Source organism: Hippichthys cyanospilos, chromosome 12, assembly GCF_059441005.1.
Source record: "Hippichthys cyanospilos isolate Australia breed blue-spotted pipefish chromosome 12, RoL_Hcya_1.0, whole genome shotgun sequence".
Lineage (NCBI taxonomy): Eukaryota > Metazoa > Chordata > Actinopteri > Syngnathiformes > Syngnathidae > Hippichthys > Hippichthys cyanospilos.
In genome coordinates this window covers 6,514,971-6,536,362 of record NC_142380.1, presented here as the reverse complement: position 1 = coordinate 6,536,362, position 21,392 = coordinate 6,514,971, and the positions used below count along the sequence as shown (strand labels likewise).

Below are 21,392 nucleotides of genomic sequence, written 5' to 3'. Positions count from 1 at the left end.
CTAACAGATGAAATCGGCAAAAATCGTTCCTCTCAACTGCTTACAGTAAATCCTCTGAGGCAGCATCAGCACCAAAGCTTGCTTGTTTTAATGTTGCTACCTATGTGTATGTCTTTTAATGTCAAAGTATCACAATGGGAAATTTAATTACGGATTTTTGTGTCCATTTTGTGTGGTCTGATTGTGACTCGGAAGTTTTATCTTGGATATTATCTTGTAGATCCATTTGGACCACAAAAAATAACATTTTGATGATATTTTGATGGTTCAACACTGTTCTGTTTTGATGTTTTTTTTTTTTCCTCAATGTAACACATTAACATTGCAGGACTTACTAGTCAGTCCAAATTTGCGCTGTTTGTATTAATGAGCAGAGAGTCTGGATTCATTTTCTTTTCAAGACTATTTGATTTACATTTCATTCCTCTTAAACGGAGCATAAAAGTGGAAATTGACGGAGGTCGCAGGTTGATTTTTGCATCCTCTACTGCTGGAGGTAATCTTCTACCAGCACCAAGAAAACGCATTGGGTTCTGCCAAGGTCTTTTTGATTTTGGCTGCCTGACTGCAGGATTTGGACATTTTGGGTTAGTGCGTTGGCCATCATGGTGGAATGTGTCCCCGGTCACATCTTGTGCATCTGGAGCGGCAAACACACAGGCACTTGTGAGTATTTTGGCCGGCGCTGAACAGGATGTTTGCCAGTGGGCATATTTCGCAACTTCCTCCGCATATCAACTAAGCAAAAGTTCTTCGCTTCATCCGCCAGTTTTCTCTGCCTCTTATCTGCAGACTGCTTGACCTAATAAAAAGCAGGTGTACCTACTTCCAGCTTCCCTTCCGGGGTTATCAAGCGTTGGCAGGCAAAGACGGGCCATCTCGCGACTCAGACGACCGGGAGGGCTTCGACATTTCCAATGGGAGGCAGCGGCAATTGAAAACTTCCAAAATGTCAGATCAGCCGTCTCCTTCAAATGTGAGGTAGCAGCTTCGCCATAGGTTACCTTCTTCTAAGGTTAAAAAACCAGCCGAGCTCACAGATGAAGCTCGGTGGCAGGTTTTCAGAGAGCTCATTCTTTTGCTCTTTACCTAAAGGCATGTGACAAAACGTCAGGATTTAAAGCTTCACTCGCTCGATTTTGTATAAATTAACTCAATCCTTTTTTTTTTTTTTAAAGTATGATTGTCACACATTTACACGTTTGGAAATCAGAGGCTGCTAAAAAGTGTTCAAAAGGGCTATTGGTAACAATAAATTAGCAAAAGTTAATGACAACTTGAAATTTGGTATTTTATCCAGAAACTTGAAGTCATTGTTAGCAAAATGATGTGGCTGGCCAGATCTGGCCCCCGGGCCTTGAGTTTGACACCTGTGCACTAGACTAATTGAATGTTTCAGTACCAAAATAAATGATTAATTTGCTATTTTAAGACCTAAAGTACCTAATTACTTTAGTCCTTTTGTACATAAGATTAATTTCGTACCTTAAGTTCCAAAAGAAATTGATTACTTTGGCACAAAATTACCTAAAGTAATTGATTACTTTAAAAGTTAGGTACAAAAATTGCGAGACTAATTGATCACATTAGTACTTAATTACCGAAAGTAATTTAGTTCCTAATTCATTTTGTACCAGAGATTTTGATGCCGTTCCTTAATCAAACTCTTGAAAAAAAATGTGAACAAGTACCTGAGATTGAATGTACAAAAAAAGACCCCATAAAATTACATTTTGAGGATTGAATAAAATAAAGACATCATGCGAATTTAGAGATTTAAATACATGCTACATGGATGAAGCTTTCTGCTGAAAATGTGCCAAGACTGAGAACTACATTTTTGTTTTTCTGATTATTGCCTACTGGTAATAATCGGGATAGTTCACCGGAGTGGCTATTTTAGAGTGCCTCGTTGTTAGCCATGAGTGCATGAGTGAAAACAAAGAGCGGGATCTGACTTGACAGCAAGTGTGTGGACCAGGGCTTCTCGTGAGTACAAAGCTTTGTTTCAAATACTTGGCTTTTTTTTTTTTGGAAGAGTTGTTAAAGAGACAGAACCTTAAAAGTAAAATGTTCACAATTAATTAATGGTTCAACTTGGGGACAATTTTTCCTGTACAAATAGTATCGTTAAAGTGATTTTTTCACTTGCTGTCGACTTGAAAATGACATATCTGCACAAGGCTCAGGTAATGAACACACAGCTCACCTGTTTTCTGCGTTTGATCATGTGACCATTTTGTCAAGCTGAGCTGTGATTGGCCTTGAGAACCTGAGCTAGAATTTTCAGTTTACAGCAAGTGGAAAATGCCTCTTGAAAGGTCTTCATTGTACATGAGAAATATACATGTAAGCGCACTATGCCTTTAAGAACATTTAACAGTAGTGAAAATTTGCCAGTCCGCCTCGACTGACTGACTCTTGAAATTTCAAGGTTCCCAACGTGTCGTTTGAGCATGAATTTCTCGCCGGTTTCATTTCACCGCCCGCGCCTCGCGCTACACGAGACAGGAGAAACGAGACGAGACCAGCCATTCTTTTTATGCCTGGCTTCTCCCTCTTGTTTACACGTGGGATGGCAATTCTTCAGTTTGAAGCTGCAGGTGCACAAGTGCAGAAGCTGTTAACACTGCAAGGTCAGCAGATATGCGTCAGAGTCTTATCAGCAAAGCTTCCCGGCAAAAGAGTGCTCGCTGGGCACCCATTCATCAATCTCGCGCTTTCTTTTGTACTGGAAACGTATTCAGCGCAATCATGAATGAGCACTTTGTATCGATGGCCCGCCGAGCACACGCGAGTATAAACATGGTATTCTGTTTAATATAGAGATAGATTTATTAATAAATTTTGGTTCAATGTAGAGATGGATTTAGAGCCCAGTTGAACTGTCATCATACATAGCATGTAGCATTAGCTCAAGTACCGTATTTTCCGCACTATAAGGCGCACCTAAAAGTCTTAATTTTTGGTTAATGGACCAAATTTGACCAAAGTCAATTGCCACTTTTCCCAGTTTGGTCATGTGACATCGGCAAGCTGAGCTAAACTAGCTTGGAATCAGTCGATCGTGGGGTCAAGTCAACATAAAAAAAATAAAAATAATAAAATACTTCAAAAGACAAGCTAGGCGCACGCTCCAAAAAAAGTATTTCACGTCGTCATACGAACTGGAAATGGATGGAGACTGGAGAGTGGAGAATTTACAAGTGGCTCCTAGTCCTTACTAATCACAGTAAGTGTTTCAAATGGATCCAGTTGAGTTTTAAACTGTGTTTGAAGAGGTTATTTAGTGTCTCAGCACTTTGGCGCTCCGAGTGTACTTTTACGCCACTTAAGAATCAAATGCTCTACATCCAAAGTGTCGGTCATTTCATACGAAATGTATTTCCTTTATCTGATATGCTTTTAGACTTTGTGTGTGAGCTGCGTATTGATCCAGCATGTGTGAAATGCCTCATTTTGTATTCATGGAGAGAAATGCAAGACATCAACATTGGCCTGCGTTCATTGTCTTTGGCAAAGCCATGAAAAAGATGGATTTCATCAAACACTTGGCCGTCAGTAACCTAGACTGCGATTCCATTCAAGTGTGTGCACATTCATATCTACCAAGTGAGCAAACGGGCTCTCCTCAGCCCTGGCGGACCAGTCCATTGGGATGATGGGTATCTACTGCAAAACCGCAACTCAATCTATCAGTTTTTTTCTGTCCTGCTCTTCTGAATGCATTAACTCTGATCTTACTTTTCATGTTTGTTTTCTGAAATTCTTGCTTTCCAGGACATTCTCGCAAAAGAGATGGCAATCTCTTTACTGGTAGAATAGATGTTTATAAAAAAGAAATTCCAACCAATAATTCATATATATATATATATATATATATATAAGAGATGCGCAATTCATCGAATTTTAATCGTGATCACCGTATTGGCTGCCACGATTAATTAAGCTGATCCTCTGCGGTATTAACATTTAAAAAGCACTTTGTCGTTTACCACCAGGGGGCAATATTTCCCATATGTTTGCATGTCAAAAGCTTTTGCTTATCTCACCCTAATATATTATTTACCAGTGTGAAATGGGAGTGAAATGAAATGAGAGTTTCTCACCTGATTCTTAATATATAAAGTGCTAGCTGTCAATTGAGACACATTTTGAAAAATCTGATTGGCGAAAAAAATTTGAAATGACCGAAAATTACATTTTGATTGCTAAGTGATTAAAATTTGCCTAAAAGTAAATAATGTGCTTGGTTCTAAGTATGCTGCATTTTTTTTCTCAGGTTTACACTCAGCAAGTAAGTTAGCTGTTTTGCCCTGTGTGCCAAGTTTGTGCCATGTTTTGGGTGAATGTGTTTGAATTATTATATACTGTACTTTAAATATTTTAGTTTATTATTATTATTTGGAAGTATCAAGCCTTGAAGCCTTGTTTATATACTGCATGCTTAGAAAAAAACAATTTTATACACAGATTTGTGCATACAGTATGTATAATATTTCTCATGGAATATTTCTTATTACCGGTATTGACAATTTAAATTGCTGGCTTTATCTTGTTTTCTTGTTCTCGAGGAGATTAGTGAAAGCATCACACCTTTAGGCAAAAGTAAAAAGGGATTCCTCCCAAGTTATATTTTTGAATAAAAAGCTAAACTATTTAAAAATATAAATAAAAAACTGACGGAGGGTCTGCGGTGTATGCGCTGACTGGTTTACAATGGCAGCAACAAAGATATCCTTAGAAATCCTTAATTCTACTACAAAGACGACCTAATCCAAACAAACATGAAAAGAATGTTTTTGCAGAGAACGGGGAAAATGATTCACCTGCGAAAAGTCATTAGAAAAATGTTCCTCCGAGTAAAGCAAGAATATGATCACTAATTTGAATTACAGTTTCAGAGGTATTACAGTCCAGTTCATCTTTACATTCCCTTTTTTTGTGTTTTATTGCAAAACAGTGCAACTTGTTTTGGACTGGACTCGACGAATGCTATTTCACTTCGGTTCAATTGAGAAAATTGGTTTCCTAGACACCAAAGTCAGCTGGACGCTTGGCATTTCGCCACATAACGAAGCAGAAATTTGTTTCAGAATGTCCTCTGTCAAAGTTTTTGCATGACATAGAGGAGCATGTTTGCAGGTGGGCTGCCAGACGTCTGGCCGCGACGCTAATAAGGCGGCTGCATTGCTCTAATGGCTGAATAATTGGCCCGGTCTTGGCCGCTCTGCGATAAGGCTCCGCCGGGCCCCGAGTCAGCTTCCGGGCCCACGGGGACAGCGGCTAATGCAATAGGGAGAGCGGGAAAATTTTATTACAGCTGATAAAAATGGATTCATAAGTAAGGTTGAAAATAGCAAGAAGCAGGGGGGGAGCTTATTGCTCTGAAAAATGGCTGCCATCCTCTGACCTTTCTAATGCAGATTGAGAACGAAAGGCAATCGAGTTGTGTGAGAAATGTCCTTGTTTGATGAAATGGTGCCCTGCTCTCATTCGTCATATGGGAAAACAGATTCTATCTCTCATAAGAGGCAAATTACATCAGAGTTTGTATTTTTGTTCAAATTAAGTCGTAGACAAGCCTTTAAAGAGATGTTTAAGATAGTTGTTCAATGAAATAATCATTTAAAGGAGGACAGAAGACGACGCTATTGAAGTGTTGATTTTGAACGGCTATTTTACTCTGTCGGGTTATGTTGAAAATATGTGCTAAACATGCAGGCATGTTCAGTCTGTTGAAGATAGGATGTTGCTGTAAGCATGCAGTTAAAAAAAAGTTACAAATAAACATAAATATCTGCTGAATAGTTCAGTGCGGCTTATCAATTTTTTTTTTTGTTTGTTAATTTTTGCTGCTGTGGTTTATGTACTGCGGCTTATAATACGAAATGTATGGTTACCACCCCGCAATGCAGTGCTGCTCTGTGGTGACCTTACCACTAATAAAATACATTTTATTTGTTAAATGATCCTACTTCTGAGCAGGAGTTGCAAATGTAAATTGTCACCATTGATAGGGCTTTAAAAAAAAAAAAAAATATATATATATATATATATATATATATATATATATATATATATATATATATATATTATATATAAAAAGGGCATTAGGGTATTGGTTCCATTGTGCGCCTAATGTTTACCATTGCATTTAGTGAGAAGATAAATGACAATCCAGTATCCGGATGACATGTCCAGCACGCATGGTGCTGCATTCTTCACAGCCGCAAGCAATTGGAATGTGTATTATCTCTTTTCCAAATTCCCTGAGCTTTCCCGACCTCGCCGTGTGTGTGCGTGTGGATTGCTTGACTGAAAAAGGCTCAGCCAATCTGAGGGAAAAGACAGAAAGGAAAGGCTTTCAAAAAAAAAAAAAAAAAAAAGAGAGAAGGCTGGGTGTGCTATTGTGCAAATGGTTTGGCTCTCATTTAATACGATCATGTGAAATAAATCCATTGAAACCCTAACTTTAAAAAAAAAAGAATACTGTTTTTGGGTTACTTGTTTTAGCTAAATAATTACTACTATCTACTAATATTAATATTCATACATTTGTTGAGTTTCTTCAAAGGGAAAGTCAACCCCAAAATGTCCTTTGCATTTATATATTCTAAACACGGCGTTCTGATTAATACTACGTTTGTGAAATATAAATGGAGCAGCATAATCCACCCTGCACTCCATTTCCTTCTCAAGGGTCAACCATTGTGCTATCATTTGAAAATGACATCACAGTTGCTCACAGCTCATGTAAGAACCAAACACGGATCAGCTTGTGAATGTCACATGACCAAGGTGGGCCGTGAGCAAATGTGATATCATTTTCGGGTGCCTGAAATCTACTTGATACAATCCTGGACTTGAAAATAGAATAGAATAGCCTTTATTGTCATTTTTAAGCAATGAAATTAGGAAAAAAGCTGTGTGAGTCTGTTTATCCGGTTTTGTTGAGCATTGTGATGCTGAGCTGAGTTGATAGCGGAAGATCTTGAGTGATCTGGTTTTCTGTAAACATGTGCGCATTTAAGAAGGCATTAGCTCTCTCTGCGGGCCAAAAAAATCCAAAGTATCAGCAATGCTCTTCACAGGTGCGCACATCGGCCTTTATGCGAGCCATCCCCTGTGCGTAATTGGCTTGTTGGAGTAACTCCATGGCCAGGGGAGCCATTGGCCTACATAGAGAAGGTGTGTGTTTGTGTGTGCGTGAGCGTGTACGCTAAGATGCATAGCTCAGTCAAAGTAAAAAATGGGGCAGTGCTTTCTGAGGGGAAATTATTTAAACTTTAATGAAGAAAGAAACTCCACTCTAATCAAATGGAGGCTGTTGCGAAACGTGTTCCAGCAGCGACTTCACAACTTGGCACATTTACGAAAGGAGGAGAAGGAGAAAACTTTCATCGAGTCCGGGATACTATTGCACTCTCGCCATGTCATAGAGCGTTTTAGCAAAGTCAATAACCGCCCCCACCTAACACAAGCGACTTGATGGGGCTTCCGTTTTTGTTGCCAAAGCGAAATGTATTTGAGCGGGGCTTAAGTAGAACAAAGGATAAATTTGGTTTCTCTGTCGCTTTGACGGTCTTTGCTCAAAGGCATTTGGACTGCAATGTACCCTGGCCAACATTCACTGTCGTCAAAGCGCGGATTGAATTAACGTCAACGCGACTGCGTTTTCAACTGAGAGTCACAGCTCCGTTTTTTTTTTTTTTTTTGCATGCTCACCGGCTGATGTGGGCTAAGTGTGAAGATGAACGAATTTGTTTTTTTTAATGTTGGAGGGACTGCATTCTTCGAGCTTAACGAGACCTAAGAGAACATCAAGACAACATCTGTTTAGCAGGAGAGAAGAGAATTCAATTCAACAAAATTGTGTTATGTTCACATTTCAATTCACGCCCACGTTGAAGGCATTTGATATGCCCTGGTGCATTCCCATTCACTGCAGAGCTATGTTCCACACCTACCCAGAATGCTGAAAATCTCTGATGTATAAATTAGCGAGACTATATTTAAAAAAAAAAAAAAAACTTCAAACTTGGCGGTCTGTGTGCATCCATATGACTCTGTGAATCGCTCATACGTCACTACACACGTCACTACAAACATCACTACAATGCTGGTCTGCTATTGGTCGGCGTCCCTAAAATGCTGGTCTGCTGTTGGTCGGCGTCCCTAAGATGCTGGTCTGCTATTGGTCGGCGTCACGGTATCACTAAGATGACTATAGACTTGATCACGTATGAGTGCTTACGATATGGTATTTATTTTCCATTTTAGTGCTTAATTCAAACTTTGATTGGATAGCCATGGGTCCCAAGATTGTTATTGATGTTAAAGTAAGAAGATGATTAGTATGGAGACTAAACTGGAGATAATCCGCAAATACAAAGATGTCTAGGTTAGACCACCCTCACTAGGGAATATGGTCGTAACTAGCTCAAGTCACGTCACTCCAAAAGGTAAAAAAAAAAAAAAAAAAACATTTTTCCTTTATATATTTTATATTTATGATGTTAATTACATACGTGTATATTATATATAAGTAGCACTTAGTATACTATTTTGTTAGTGAATTTTAATATGTATAGACATTTTTTATGTTTTTACCGGCAGTTTTATAGGCATTAGCTAATTATCATAGGTTTCTATTACCCGCGGTGTATGATGAGGGTCCACTGTATAGCTGTTTAAAATTCTAGTGGTTAAACAGTTTTTTGGTGAAATGTTTGCGTATCAAGTGTATGGGATTTAGTCTCACAGTTGGTGACTACTCAAGAGTTGAGCTCTTGAACTGGTATCGATCTGAAAATAGTGGTATCGAACGTTCCTAATATATTAGTTTTACTCTTTCTACATACTTTAACATGATTATGGTTATGTAATTAAATTCATCCTCAAAGTTTTTAAAGTATCTCTTAAGCCCCTATCCGACTCAAGGGAAAAACTTTTGCCAATGCCGGCCAAGGTAGCAGATGTTGCCTTCTCATTAGGGTTCGTACAAGGTCACAAACATGGGACGGACATTAGGCTGTATGAATTTTCTCCCAAGGAAATTTCACATGTTCCAAATTACCCAACAAAATTGAACGAATGATGCTAGTTTCACAAACACCCACAAAAGTTCACCCCTACTCATTTTATGGTAATGAAAACTGCAACTATCATATAACATGACTGAACAAATGAAAATATTTTAACGGAGCACTAGCATCTTGCACTGTTGAAGATGTTCATCCATTACAGTGTTTTCCAAACATCACTAATGTCTGTTTTTTTTTTTTATTTCAGGGGACAGCACCAAACAAAAGCGCACCAAAATGATGACCTTGTTTAATAAACTGACTGGGAAATTTGGGCCTGTTTGGCTTAACACAAAGCTGCTATATTGTCATATGAATGGCAATATTGCATCGTTTGAAAAAAAAAAAAATGCTAATTTTAAAAGCGATTAATCGAAATTGGACACCTGGTGAGCTCTCATGGCACACTAAGTGTAGTGATACTATGCATATGACAATAAAGCTTGAATCTAAGAAATTGACTCCTTCCAAACTTGCAGTATGCTCATAGGAAGGGCTTTCAAGTTAGCCGTTGTCATGGAAACAAATCACCAAAATGCCACGTTTGCTGTTGCTTTCAAGTCCAATGGTCTTGTGTCAACACGTGGTTATCCTTGGCAAAACGTGTCTAATTTGAATATTTACAAAATGAAAATGCTTTGTGAATAATACCGTACTTATTACCATGACAACTAAATCCAGTCTTCGATCATTTTCATGAATGCGGGAGTGTGAGAGAATGAGACCGGTTTTAGCTCCAAATCGGGTCTTGGCACACACACCAGCGCGGGGAATCATCCATCATTTACAAGTCTCAAGCGCCACGCTGTGCATCGGAGCAGCGCAAACAACAGCACGCTGTCCACGCCTACCCGTCCAAATAAGTCCAAAAACAAGGTCACATCCGCACAAAATACACACCTACCATACAGGTGAGCTGATGTTGATGATGACATCAAAATGAAGGAAAAAATATGCACCTCACCCGAGGAGTACTGAGGGGAAGAGAAACAAACAGACGAGACTCAAAGTGACATCTGCCATTTAAGGCATTTTTAATGAGACGCCAACACAATGGGGAAACATATAACCCGCAGGTCTGGCGTCTAAAAATAAATACAGACGTCCTCCAAGGGAAGGAGAAAAAAAAAAAAAAACACCTCAGAGGCATACATCCTTTCAAGAATGTGAACAGCAGTGGCCAAGTATAGACATTTGCATTGTAGAGCACGCCACCAATTTTACAAAACAACTGTGGTAAAACTTTTTTTTTCAAGAAAGCCTGCGTATTTTAGCATAAAAAATGTTTTAGCAAAAATCAGAAACACAGATTTTTGATTTTGAAGAAAACGCCAATATAAAAATGGCTGTCGATCGCATTATTTGGGGGAATTTGACTAATTTTATAACATGAAACCCTGTCCCACGAAATCCTGTTATTCAAACCATAAGTTTGATAGTTTAACTTATTATACATGATATTTTGAATATTGCTTTTCCAATTCAGTACTTGGTATCAAATCTTGATCAAATCATATACCGGGATTTTCATTTATCCAAAATCAATGATTGATGGTAAGATCATCATAATTGATTTTAAATTTGTATTTCTTTTTAAGATTAATTTCCGGCAAATTTTGGACATTTGTGTGGGGCGAGTAAAAACGTAAAAAAGTTATTTAAATAAATTGGATGCTTGGGTCCATATTCTGATGGGATCATGATCAATTCATCGGTTTTAAACTTGCTTTAAAATCCTGATTGTTTCATACTTATAATAAATAAATAAATACCTTCTTTCAACACATTTGTACTTGAAAAAAAATGAATAATGTACAAACATTTACTCTAAATTAACCATAGTTTCAGTGTGCATCTGTTTCCCACCCCCCCCCCCCCCCCGCCCCGTTTTGACGCAGATGTGAGTCTGGCAACATAAGCAGCCTGGAAATAGTGTCAAGCCACACCTGCCCACCGTGACATTAGCTGCCTGCCAGCACGTAATGATGAGCAATGGCTTTGGAGCACAGGCTTGCTCACGTGGCCAATGGAAAGGTGACGTCGCCTGGCCCGCAAATATTTCTCTCTTTATCTCAGTCCGCTGTCCTGTCCTCGACCCGCAAACGATGACGATTCTTCTCTCGTGACTCAGCTCGCCCCCCACCACACACCCTTGCGTGTTTGATAAGCGCTCTGATGTTAGCTTTGGGGGGAAAATGGCGAAGAACATCTCATAAAAAAAAAAAGTTTGAAATCATGGCACCAGTGGATCTACAGTACAGTAAATTCTGAAAACTTATCAGAAAAGAGTGTTTTAATAAGTTGACATGCGTTTAACTGCGGAAAGGAACTTTCCACTATTCTGTAATCAACGGGGAATTTATGTCCTGACCTCCTAAGCATCGAGCAGCATTTCCCCTCCATTTTTTCCCCTGTGACACATCAAGAAGCGATGCTTGCGAGGTAAACCGCGTGGCTCTTTTCACTGCGGTTGCCAGCAAGGTCGAACGAGGTTAACCAAATAAGCAAGGTGGCCGGTGATCTTTTGCCGAGGAGCCGGCTTGGCACACTTCACCCGCAGCTGATCCCCATTACCGGGAAGGACAGCGTCTTTATTACAGCGGCTGAGGAGCTGCTTAGCGCCTGTGTATGGGCGGCCCAGTGTCATTTTGCAGGAGGGAACCCGGGAGGAAGGGGCCGCGGGGGCCAAAAGGCAAAACCAATGCAGTTATAAAGGCAGACCGGCGCGCATTGGAGTGCGATGGAGCAAGCCTGCAGCTACAACAGCAATAAATGGATCGCGCAACCCCTGTTGGTCCAGGAAAACAGATTTTGAAAATAGGAGTGACTATTATCTGTCAATACTGTGCAGTTCAAAGTGTGCAAGTGTGGACTAGAAATGTTTAAAACAACCAGAAGCAAAATGTATTGCTTTAGTCACAAATACTGAGGCCTTTTTGGTTGAAAGAAAAAAAATAAAATTCAGTATTTTGTTAGTCTTGCAAATGAGTTTCAGTAATCCCTCATTTTTTGCAATTAATGGGGACCAGAACCCCTCTGTGATAAGTGAAAAACCCTGAAGTAGTGTGTGTGTATATATATATATATATATATGTGTGTGTGTGTGAATTACGTGCAATGTGTTTATATGTTCACTAAAATAACCAACAATCAATCATCATCAATAAGATAGAAACAGAAGAAGACGCTATTGAAGTATTGATTTTCCGCTTGAACTGTAGCATTCTGTAAATGTTGAAAATATACATCGCTCCATCCATTTTCTATAAATATGTTGGCGCTAAACATGCAATCATGTTAAGTTTGTTGACGAAAGGATGTTGGTATAAGCAGGCAATTTTAAAAAAATGATGAAAATAATTCTAAAAAAAACAACTTCCTTATACCATCTCTCTGTGTAAATATCTGATGGTACAACCTGTATGTGACAATTTTATTTTTATTTTGTTTTTGCAGCTGTGTATTTTATACAGTTGCGGCTTATAGTCCAAGAAATTAACTAAATACTAAATACTGCATTTGATATACAATTGCTGAACCAAAAAAAAAAAGCCAAAATATCACACCTTATGTGTTTTCTGGAATATTGTTAAGTGGAGAGTCCACTTACGGAGTCATTTTCAGCAGTAAAAAGTCTCGAGTGATTTGAGAAAATGCGAAACCCAGCAGGTCCGCAGCGTGAAGACATGACAAGACAACAAAGAGAGACGACATGAAGCGCCATGACAAAAGAAGCGCGCAGCATCACCGAAAGACAACACGGGTGACCAGAGCGCCACAAATATTTGCACATCCACTCAAGTGAAGCTGGGAGAAGATGAGAGTCATTGAGGTGATGGAGAGTCAAAAAAGAAGAGGGTGAAAAAACACTGATAACTCTTTTTGACTGATGACTCCCAAGAAATTAGAAACAGGAGGACATGCTTTCATTTTCCCTGGCTGCTCTAATCTTTCTTTCTGCACTTCAAATGCAATGGCTGCAGGCACCCAGGTGCGTGTGTGTGCGTCTATGTATCCACCCTTGTTTTTCCCACAAGCTGGGGACTAAATTTGGGGTTTTACTGTCTTTGTGGGAACCTCTTGCACTTGCATGTGGTCTAAAGTGAGGAAAAATTGTCTTCCCAAATAATATTTTCCTGTAAAAGTGGCTTGTTTTTGCCCCACTGTTGAAGATTCATCTCCCCTCCCTGAAACAGTCACACAAAACCCGGCTTGTAAAACATCAACGGCGTGAAATCTCACAAAAGCAAATGTGCTCTTGTTCGACGTTTTCATTGCGTGTGTGTGTTTGTGTGTGTGTGTGTGTGTGTGGGGGGGGGGGGGGGGGGGTCTGAGAAGACATACGAACAAAATACAAAAAGCTATTTCAAAGCCTTACTGCAGGTTTGGACTGACTATACAGGCGAGGCGCACAGGACAACAACAAAAAACGGGTGGAAAAAAAAAAAAGAAATTCAGGTTAACATGAAAAGAGATTTCTGAGCTTGTGTGTGTGTGTAAAAAAAACACATTTGAGTTGCAGGATAAATACCAAGCAGGCTTATGAGTTTGTACAGGAATTACAATTCAAATAGTGAAGAAGAGGGAACAGGGCGGTCAGCACGTTCGCCTCACAGTTCAGGGACTCGAGTTCAAATCCACCTCGGTCTGGCCTTCCTGTGTGGAGTTTGCATATTCTCCCCGAGCCTGCGTGGATTCTCTTCTGGCTTCCTACCACACTCCGAAAACATGCATGGCAGGTGAATTGGACACGATAACTTGTTCTTAGGTGTGATTGGGTGCGTGAATGGTTGTTCGTCTCTGTGTGCCCTGCGATTGGCTGGCAACCAGTTCAGGGTGTCACCCTGCCCAAAGACAGCTGGGATGAGCACCAGAAGGCCTGAATGAGGACAAACGGCTACAGAAAAGAAATGGATGGAAGGGGAGGGCACGTCTACAAAAAGCAAAGCAGCAATAAAAAAAAAATACAGCAAATGAGGAAGCGCTTTTGAGGGTTACCCGAAAAACTGTAAAGATAAAACTTTCAAATGCATTATCAGGGTTGACCTGCAGGGTCACGGCGAGTAAATTTAGAGCATAATTATGCTTGGCTAGTATATAAAAACGCAAACCGTGATGAAAAGCTTAAGGTGACCCTGAGGAAGTCATCAAACCGCTACGATTTTTCAAGCGATTATTTCAGCAATTCAAAATTCTTACGCCTATTACAAATGGCCAGATAACATTGAAGAGAGCGAAGTGTAATTCTGAAAAATGAAAATTTTGCCCAAGTACTACGAGTACATAAAGCCTCAAGGCTTCAAAAGAAAACAAAAGGAACTTTTGGTGATGCTCAAAATTCCAAGATACCAATCACACTTCGTATTCAACAACCCTACTCGAGGTGTGTATCCCTGAGTGTATTATCAAGAGGCGGAGCTACATGGTGGCCAGGAATGGCTTTTCCACGAGAATGAAATATTCTTGGATCTCGACACATGGCCACAAATTATTTATATTATTTTTATCGTGTACGAGGCAAATCCGACTCAATGCAGTCTTGATATTGTCAAGAGATTAAGCAGGTACGGAAACAGCATGCAGGTACGACTGCACGGAAAAACATCTGCCCAAGACAACACAGATTAACAGAGAACTCTGGCGTTTGATTTTAACAAAGCCTAAATTTGCTCTTTATCAAGTCAGTCCTGCAATTACGGCTCATTGGCTCAGCTGGGGGCACTGTGGCACAAGCAGCAGCAAGACTCCAACTGAAAAAAAAGCTTTCTCTCAGAAGCAAACAAACAAGAGCATTATGCTGTTGTGACCCCTACATTTCATTCCTCTACTTTATGCCTCGTCAGACATATTCTAATTAGCCTTGCTGGGTAATTAACATCCTAATTAGGAGGTGGATTTGCATACCCGCTCTCATTTGCACCCATTTGACAGTCCTGCACACGCTTATGAATGCAAGTGTGTAAACACAATTCAGACCATGCAGTCTTGCCATGCACTTAGGTTAATATTTGTTTTGGCATGAATCAAAATCATTTAGAAGCTCAGATTTTATCTCATACAAAACCTAGACAATGTGCCTGATTATTCATATTTAATAACAGACAAGCGAATGACAAATTGTGTTCCTAAAGTTGGGCTTACTTTTCTATTTGTACGTAGGTTAGGACTGAAATATTTAGGGAAAAAAAAAGTTCCTCAGTATTGTGACTATTATTGAATATGAAATGAAAGATGTAGTTATTTTAACTAATTAAGTTCATCTTCCCAGGCATTTTTAACACACAAGCAATAAGTTAATCTAAGTTACAAAAAATGTATGAACTACCAGCTTCACATTATCAAGAGGTAAGATGTTTTGACATACTGTATGCTGTCAAGTGAAGCTCCCAAACATCACATGACCAAAGTCAGAAAATAGGCTAGTACTGATTGGTTGTTACATTGGTAAGTGATAAAATGGCCGCTCCCTGAGAGGAATCAAAACAGGTGGTTTACGTTGCTTAAACTTCCATTTATATCTTACCGTAATTGCCCAAATATAGGACACACCTGTGAATAAAATGCACCCTTAACTTCAGGGTCAAATTCTGATATTTTCTATGTTAGCGTGCATAAGACGCACCGACAGTTTGGTGACAATGAAAAAACTATAGCAAAACAGAATGAATCTCATCTTTGTAAACTCTTCATATTTTCTTGTGTTCGTATCCCTAAATTATGCATTAGTTGCGGATTAAGTGTGTCTCAGATTTCCCACATTGTAAGTTGTCATTGAACGTTCCGCCAGTGTAACATTGAATGTGCTCGAAGCGTTTTTTCCTTTTCTTTGCGAGGCAGCTTGACTTTGCTTTTACATAAATACCCAAAGTTGCACACCAAGTTTATACCTTGCCAGTGTTAATTAAATCAGCTGGAGACAATGTAACCTTTACACGTTCCTCTCCGTTGCAGTAATATCCCTGTGCGTGAACAAGGATGGAATCAAACGGTGGTTCAGTCTGCTTGCTTCTTTTATTGAAAAGATCAATCTTCATCAATTTGTGTCCAAAAATAAAGAAATAAGTTATAGTTCATTGAACACACCTAGACTTTTGTCCTTTATTTGTTTGGGAGAAAAAAAAAAGTATGTTTTAGATTTGGGGGATTATGTAATCAGAGTGTCAATTTTCTAGTGAGGGTGCATAGATATTTTTTTTTTACAGAAAATGTTCGGGTTATCTTCCACTTTGACGTGTTGAGTGTGTTTCCAAACTTTTGACTGTTACTGGAAACAATGAGTGGACGATGAGAGCGAGAACGGTACAGCTGTGCTCTGCAAAAGTTGGCGCCTTGTCATTTCAACGTCTCAATTAAGCCGGTAAAAGATTGAAATGGAACCCGCGGCCGTGGAAGCAAGGCGCTTGTGAGCGACAGGTGTGAAAATCACAGGGGGGGGGGCATTGAAAGCGGGCCGGCGGCCGGGGAGGAACGAGGATGACGAAAGGCTTTCTTTCTCCATGACAGTTTTGCCCTCGGAATGGCATCAGCTCGGTGAAGAGGAATGTCGAAGCAACAAAGTGAGACGAAGGCATTCGGGAGTCAATGACTGTTCAGATGGGAGAAAAAAAAAAAAAAGCAAACCCTATGAAGGTAGGGCAGCGCGACTCCCAGCAGGTCCGCTCCGACCAACGCCGAAGAGAAGCACCTGAGTTATGCGTCTCCGTTCCATGTCAGCGGCGGGATTGATGTTGCGCCGGGGATAAAGCAGCTTCACGCCGCTCTTGAAAAGATGTCCATAAATCTCAGCTGCTTGCAATTGCTTTGCCTGCCTTTATTCTTCCTCTCTTCCCCTCCCGTTTGCATTCATTGGGCCCGCATGCGAGTCTTTGTCTGGCGTCAACATTATTCCGTTGAGCTGCCCGAGGCGGCGGCGGCGCTCGTTCGCCACGCACGCACAACAATGCGGCCTTCATGTCTTCCTCTTCAAAAGGGAAAAAGGATTGCATTTGACAACCAATATCTTTGGGGATGGGAAACTGGTAGGGGCCGGACCAACATGGAGATTTTGGGAAAAAAAAAAAAAAAAACACTGAAAAACGATTGATCGGACGATTCATTTAAAAATTTATAATGGATTAAAAAAGCCTTTTTATAGACCACATGCAACCACGCTGTGAAATTGTAATAAACAGCAGACATTTCTGACATGGAACAAGGAGTTAGACCTTGGGAGATCTTGCAAAACCCCAAAACAAAAACTGTTAATAAATATTGAAAAAAAAAAAAAAGGAAAAAATGCTAATCTTTGCTTGCTCAACAGTAAATACACCTGGGTTGACTGTACCACTTTTTTTTAAACTGCTATCACTGTGTACTCAACTCCAGAGTAGTCACCAATACCACTCACACCCCCCTACCCACCCCAACCCCCCCCCCCCCACACACAAAAAACTAAACCATGACAGATCCTTTTTAAGAAAGCTCTATCTACTCCATAATGTATTTTTTCTTGAAATGTCATAAATGACAATTTTCCATTCTTCTAATATGTAATTTCTAGTTTGGGATGGTAAAAGCTCTCCAAGAGAGCGGCCGATACTTGTATCAGGTCAGGTATCAACCAGATACCCATACATGGTATCGGTGTTCAACAATCCTCAGTAGATTTAGGATTCATTATCACTGTTCACCACTAGATAGCAAACATCACTAGGTTGCATTTGCAGTGATCCTACTTTGCATCTTACCTAGCATGCCCTTAGTGAATCCTGAATAGTTTTCTTTTCATTAAAAAAAAACAAAAAACTATATTGCGGAGACGCGCTGAACCTTCCCTTCATGTTATACAGACAGGTGAACTGTAAATTCACATGTCACGGGCACTCCTTGGACTACTGCAGTACACATATTTACTTAAATTTTAATGATTAAACCTCATACAGTAACTGTACTGTTATCCCTTCCCGTTTCCACTCCTTGGCTGTAGTCTCATGGAGAGCCGCGGTTATCCTCGTATTAGCGATGCCCAAAATTCGAATTAAAGTGAAGCCTGTAGCTGACCAAACATGATAACAATCAGTTTACACTTGAAATACTAATTTATTACAAAAGAAATCCAGATAGGATTTACAACGCTCTGCTACCATGCAGCTCTCCTCCACTATCTTCATGCCTGCCTACTAGCATGTGGGAGTTCCATGAGGTAGTATCCTAAAAGTTACATGTTTGGCTCCTGGCGTGACCATCAATGCTACTTTGTGGTTTTTCACGGGGGACTTTGTTAATGTTCAAAGATAAATCCATACTGTGTACATGTTGCTTGATGCAATTTTGCTATTTTGGCACTTAAAGGGTTAAAAAGTCTTCTTTTTTTTCACACATTTTTATATATGTGGTGCCAAGTAGATCACCCTCCAGCATTTAAGACTGTATGCTAGACTCCCAAAAATAAAAAGGCTAAACTGCGCTAGTTATCCCTCTGGCTACCAGCCAAATTGAGGCCTTTTATAAACAAAGAAAATAATGATTGTGTTTGGCTTGGCAAAGGCAGACAGCCCCACAATCTTACTCCAGAGACCCAATTAACACAATGTCCCTGCTTTTCAGGGGCACGACAGTGAGCGCTGCGTGTGCGTATTCATGTGTGTGCGTGTCAAAAGGAGAAGAGAAAGATTTGACAAGCGAGGATGTGACTGAATGGAATGCCTTGACTAAGGGATCTCACTTGTTTTATTTGCATCACTGGTCAACAACCCATTTCGGGACACTTGAAAGTCAACTGTTTTTGTTTTGTTTTGTTGTTTTTTTTTTTTTTAAATATAAATATATATGGTAAATTAGCGCTGGTAGATATGGCCCAAAATTGAAATCTTGATTATCTTGAATCAGTCTAAATCATGGATGTCAAACATACGGCCTGTGGGCTGGATTGTGATGCATTTAAAAAAAAAAAAAAATCTTACTTCTACACGCCCAACTTACAAGCGGAAGTGACCAGCTGTCTTGATTATGTTAAATGGCTTGCCAATCTCTTCAGTGACAGAAGGTGGAATGCTACATATTCAAGTTAGCATTAGCAGCTAGCATGGGAAAATCCTTTATCATGGGAAAGGATTACCAACTCCGCCATCAACAGACATTTGGCTATGATCCATGTCGTATTATAAACAATCGATTTTGTATTTCTTTTTAAATATACTTTATTTCACAGCACAGCAGTTAGCACACAAGGCTTCCGTGTTTGACGTGACTCATGACTTCATGAGATTTCACCTACTTCTGTCATGCATGTCATTATGTGAGTGCCACCCAATGTCCAAAATGTGATGTTACAGCATGATTGTATTCTATTTAATTTTCTTTGCACTTCACTGAACTCCTTGAAAAGTTCTGCAACTACAATTTTTGATTGGGGCATTTTCCTTTCACTGGATATTCGTCTTTCATTGTATATATTTATTGCTCATCATGTGCCCTTTACAAATATGTATTTTATGAACAAATTGTGCAAAGAATGTCCATTTTATGCAATGTAAGGATAAATTGTTATATTGAGGTATATAAAGGACCAAAACAGAAATTATTTTATTTTATTTAGCTTTATGTAGATCGTATATATATAATTTTTAAATATATTTACAGTTGACAACTGTTATTTGTGAGCAATTGGGACAAGGCTGGTGCGCATAGCAAAAATACACATACTTGACACAAATTATAACTTACGGACCATGATTTTAATAGTCCAGCCCACTGGAGAATAAATTTTCCTTGATGTGGTCCAAGAACCAACATCTACTGAAAATGACATCACAAGTGCTCAAGGCTCGATAAGGACCAATCATGGCTCCCCTGTTGTTTATGTGACATTTAAGTAAAATAGCCAATAGGCCTATTAATCTTTTACTGCTAAAAATGTCTAAAAGAGTTGACTGTCACCTTTAAATGCCAAAACTAAGTAGTTTGTGCCTATTGTAAAGATGTCTTGTAAATGACATCTAGCATTCTGCCACTTTTGCAAAATCACAATTTCATCATTTCAGTCCTTTTCAAATTCGTTTTTAAATGATGAATTAAATGAATTAATTCGATTTATTGCCAGATTTATGCAAGAAAAAAACATTACATTTCACATTGACTTGTAACAGTCGCTTACATTGAATATTATTTCACACTTGCTAGTGAAACAACTTCGTTCTCAATTTCATCTATTGGCCAAAGTGCTGATGCAATAAAATAAAATAAAACAAAAAGTTGGAGAATCGCCGAACGGTGATGTCGTTGCCATGGAAGGCGACTTTAAAATCCTAATTGAACACCTGTCCCGTTAATTACGACGCAGGCTCAGTAAAAAACAAAAAACAAAAAACACACACACAGCAACTCCCAAGGGCGACAAAACACACAAGAGCATCAAATGAGATCATATTCCAACATAAATCATAAAACAGCAATGGCAAGGGAAGCACGGGCTAAAGTTGTCGCTCCGTAAAGTTAGAGAAGCGTTCAAAAAAGAGAGTTTACAAAATGATTTTTGGCACATCCTACCTTTTTCACCGAGAGCACAGCAGATGCCACAGGCGAGCCAAAAAAGCAAAAGAGACACGGTGACTTTGGCCATGGTCGTCGGTTGGTGCATCTGATGCCTCCTCGTCTTCTCCTCGTCTCCGAGCCGGTGCTGATTTTACAGCACTAGCCGGATCTGCTCGCTCTCATCCTGGGCGTGCAGAGAGACGTTCACTGCCGACTCGGAGAGAGAAAGTGACCAATAGTCTTCCTTAAATGGTATTTCCTGTAACTGCGTTTCGAAATAAAACGCTATAACGTAATGTCAGTTTTTTTCAAGCCAGGAAAAAAATCCCAACTATTCACGAGTTAACAATATAATACGAAAATAATGTCTTAAACTTAATTTGATGAAACTACTTTAAGCTTCTACTGCATAGTTATGGAAGAACCTACTCTACAACAAACACCCAAACTTCGCACAATTGATACCGTATGTGCGATTTACTAATCGTGCTTCTCATGTTTTTTTTCAATCCCCCTCTCTCCCCCAAGTGCCTGAAAAAAAATCTTTATTCATGTTAGAACCGTTCTTGACCAAATGAACCGCTTGATGGTGAAAAAAAATTAAATGATTGTAACAGTAATGCGGAACAATAACACAGGAGCAACATATCTTGAACCTTTACACCTAAAGAAAACGGGGAAAAAGGTGCAACAGAATTTTTTTCTAAATCCCATTAGAGAGAAAAAATGTTGACAACAATATAGTTCACAGACTTTGACAATGAGAGTGCAAAACAGCCCCAGGTGGGGCTGTGG

General features: G+C 39.5%; 1 protein-coding gene across 1 annotated transcript in view; it reads right to left on the bottom strand.

The window, feature by feature from the left end:
- clstn2a (calsyntenin 2a) overlaps positions 1-20,702 on the bottom strand; it is a 103,963-nt gene extending 83,261 nt beyond the window's left edge. The window contains exon 1 of the mRNA XM_088429973.1: positions 20,613-20,702. Coding sequence (XP_088286099.1) covers positions 20,613-20,685 — 73 coding nt within the window. The 5' untranslated portion in view covers positions 20,686-20,702. The remainder of the gene's footprint in view (positions 1-20,612) is intronic.
- Positions 20,703-21,392: the final 690 nt, after the last annotated feature.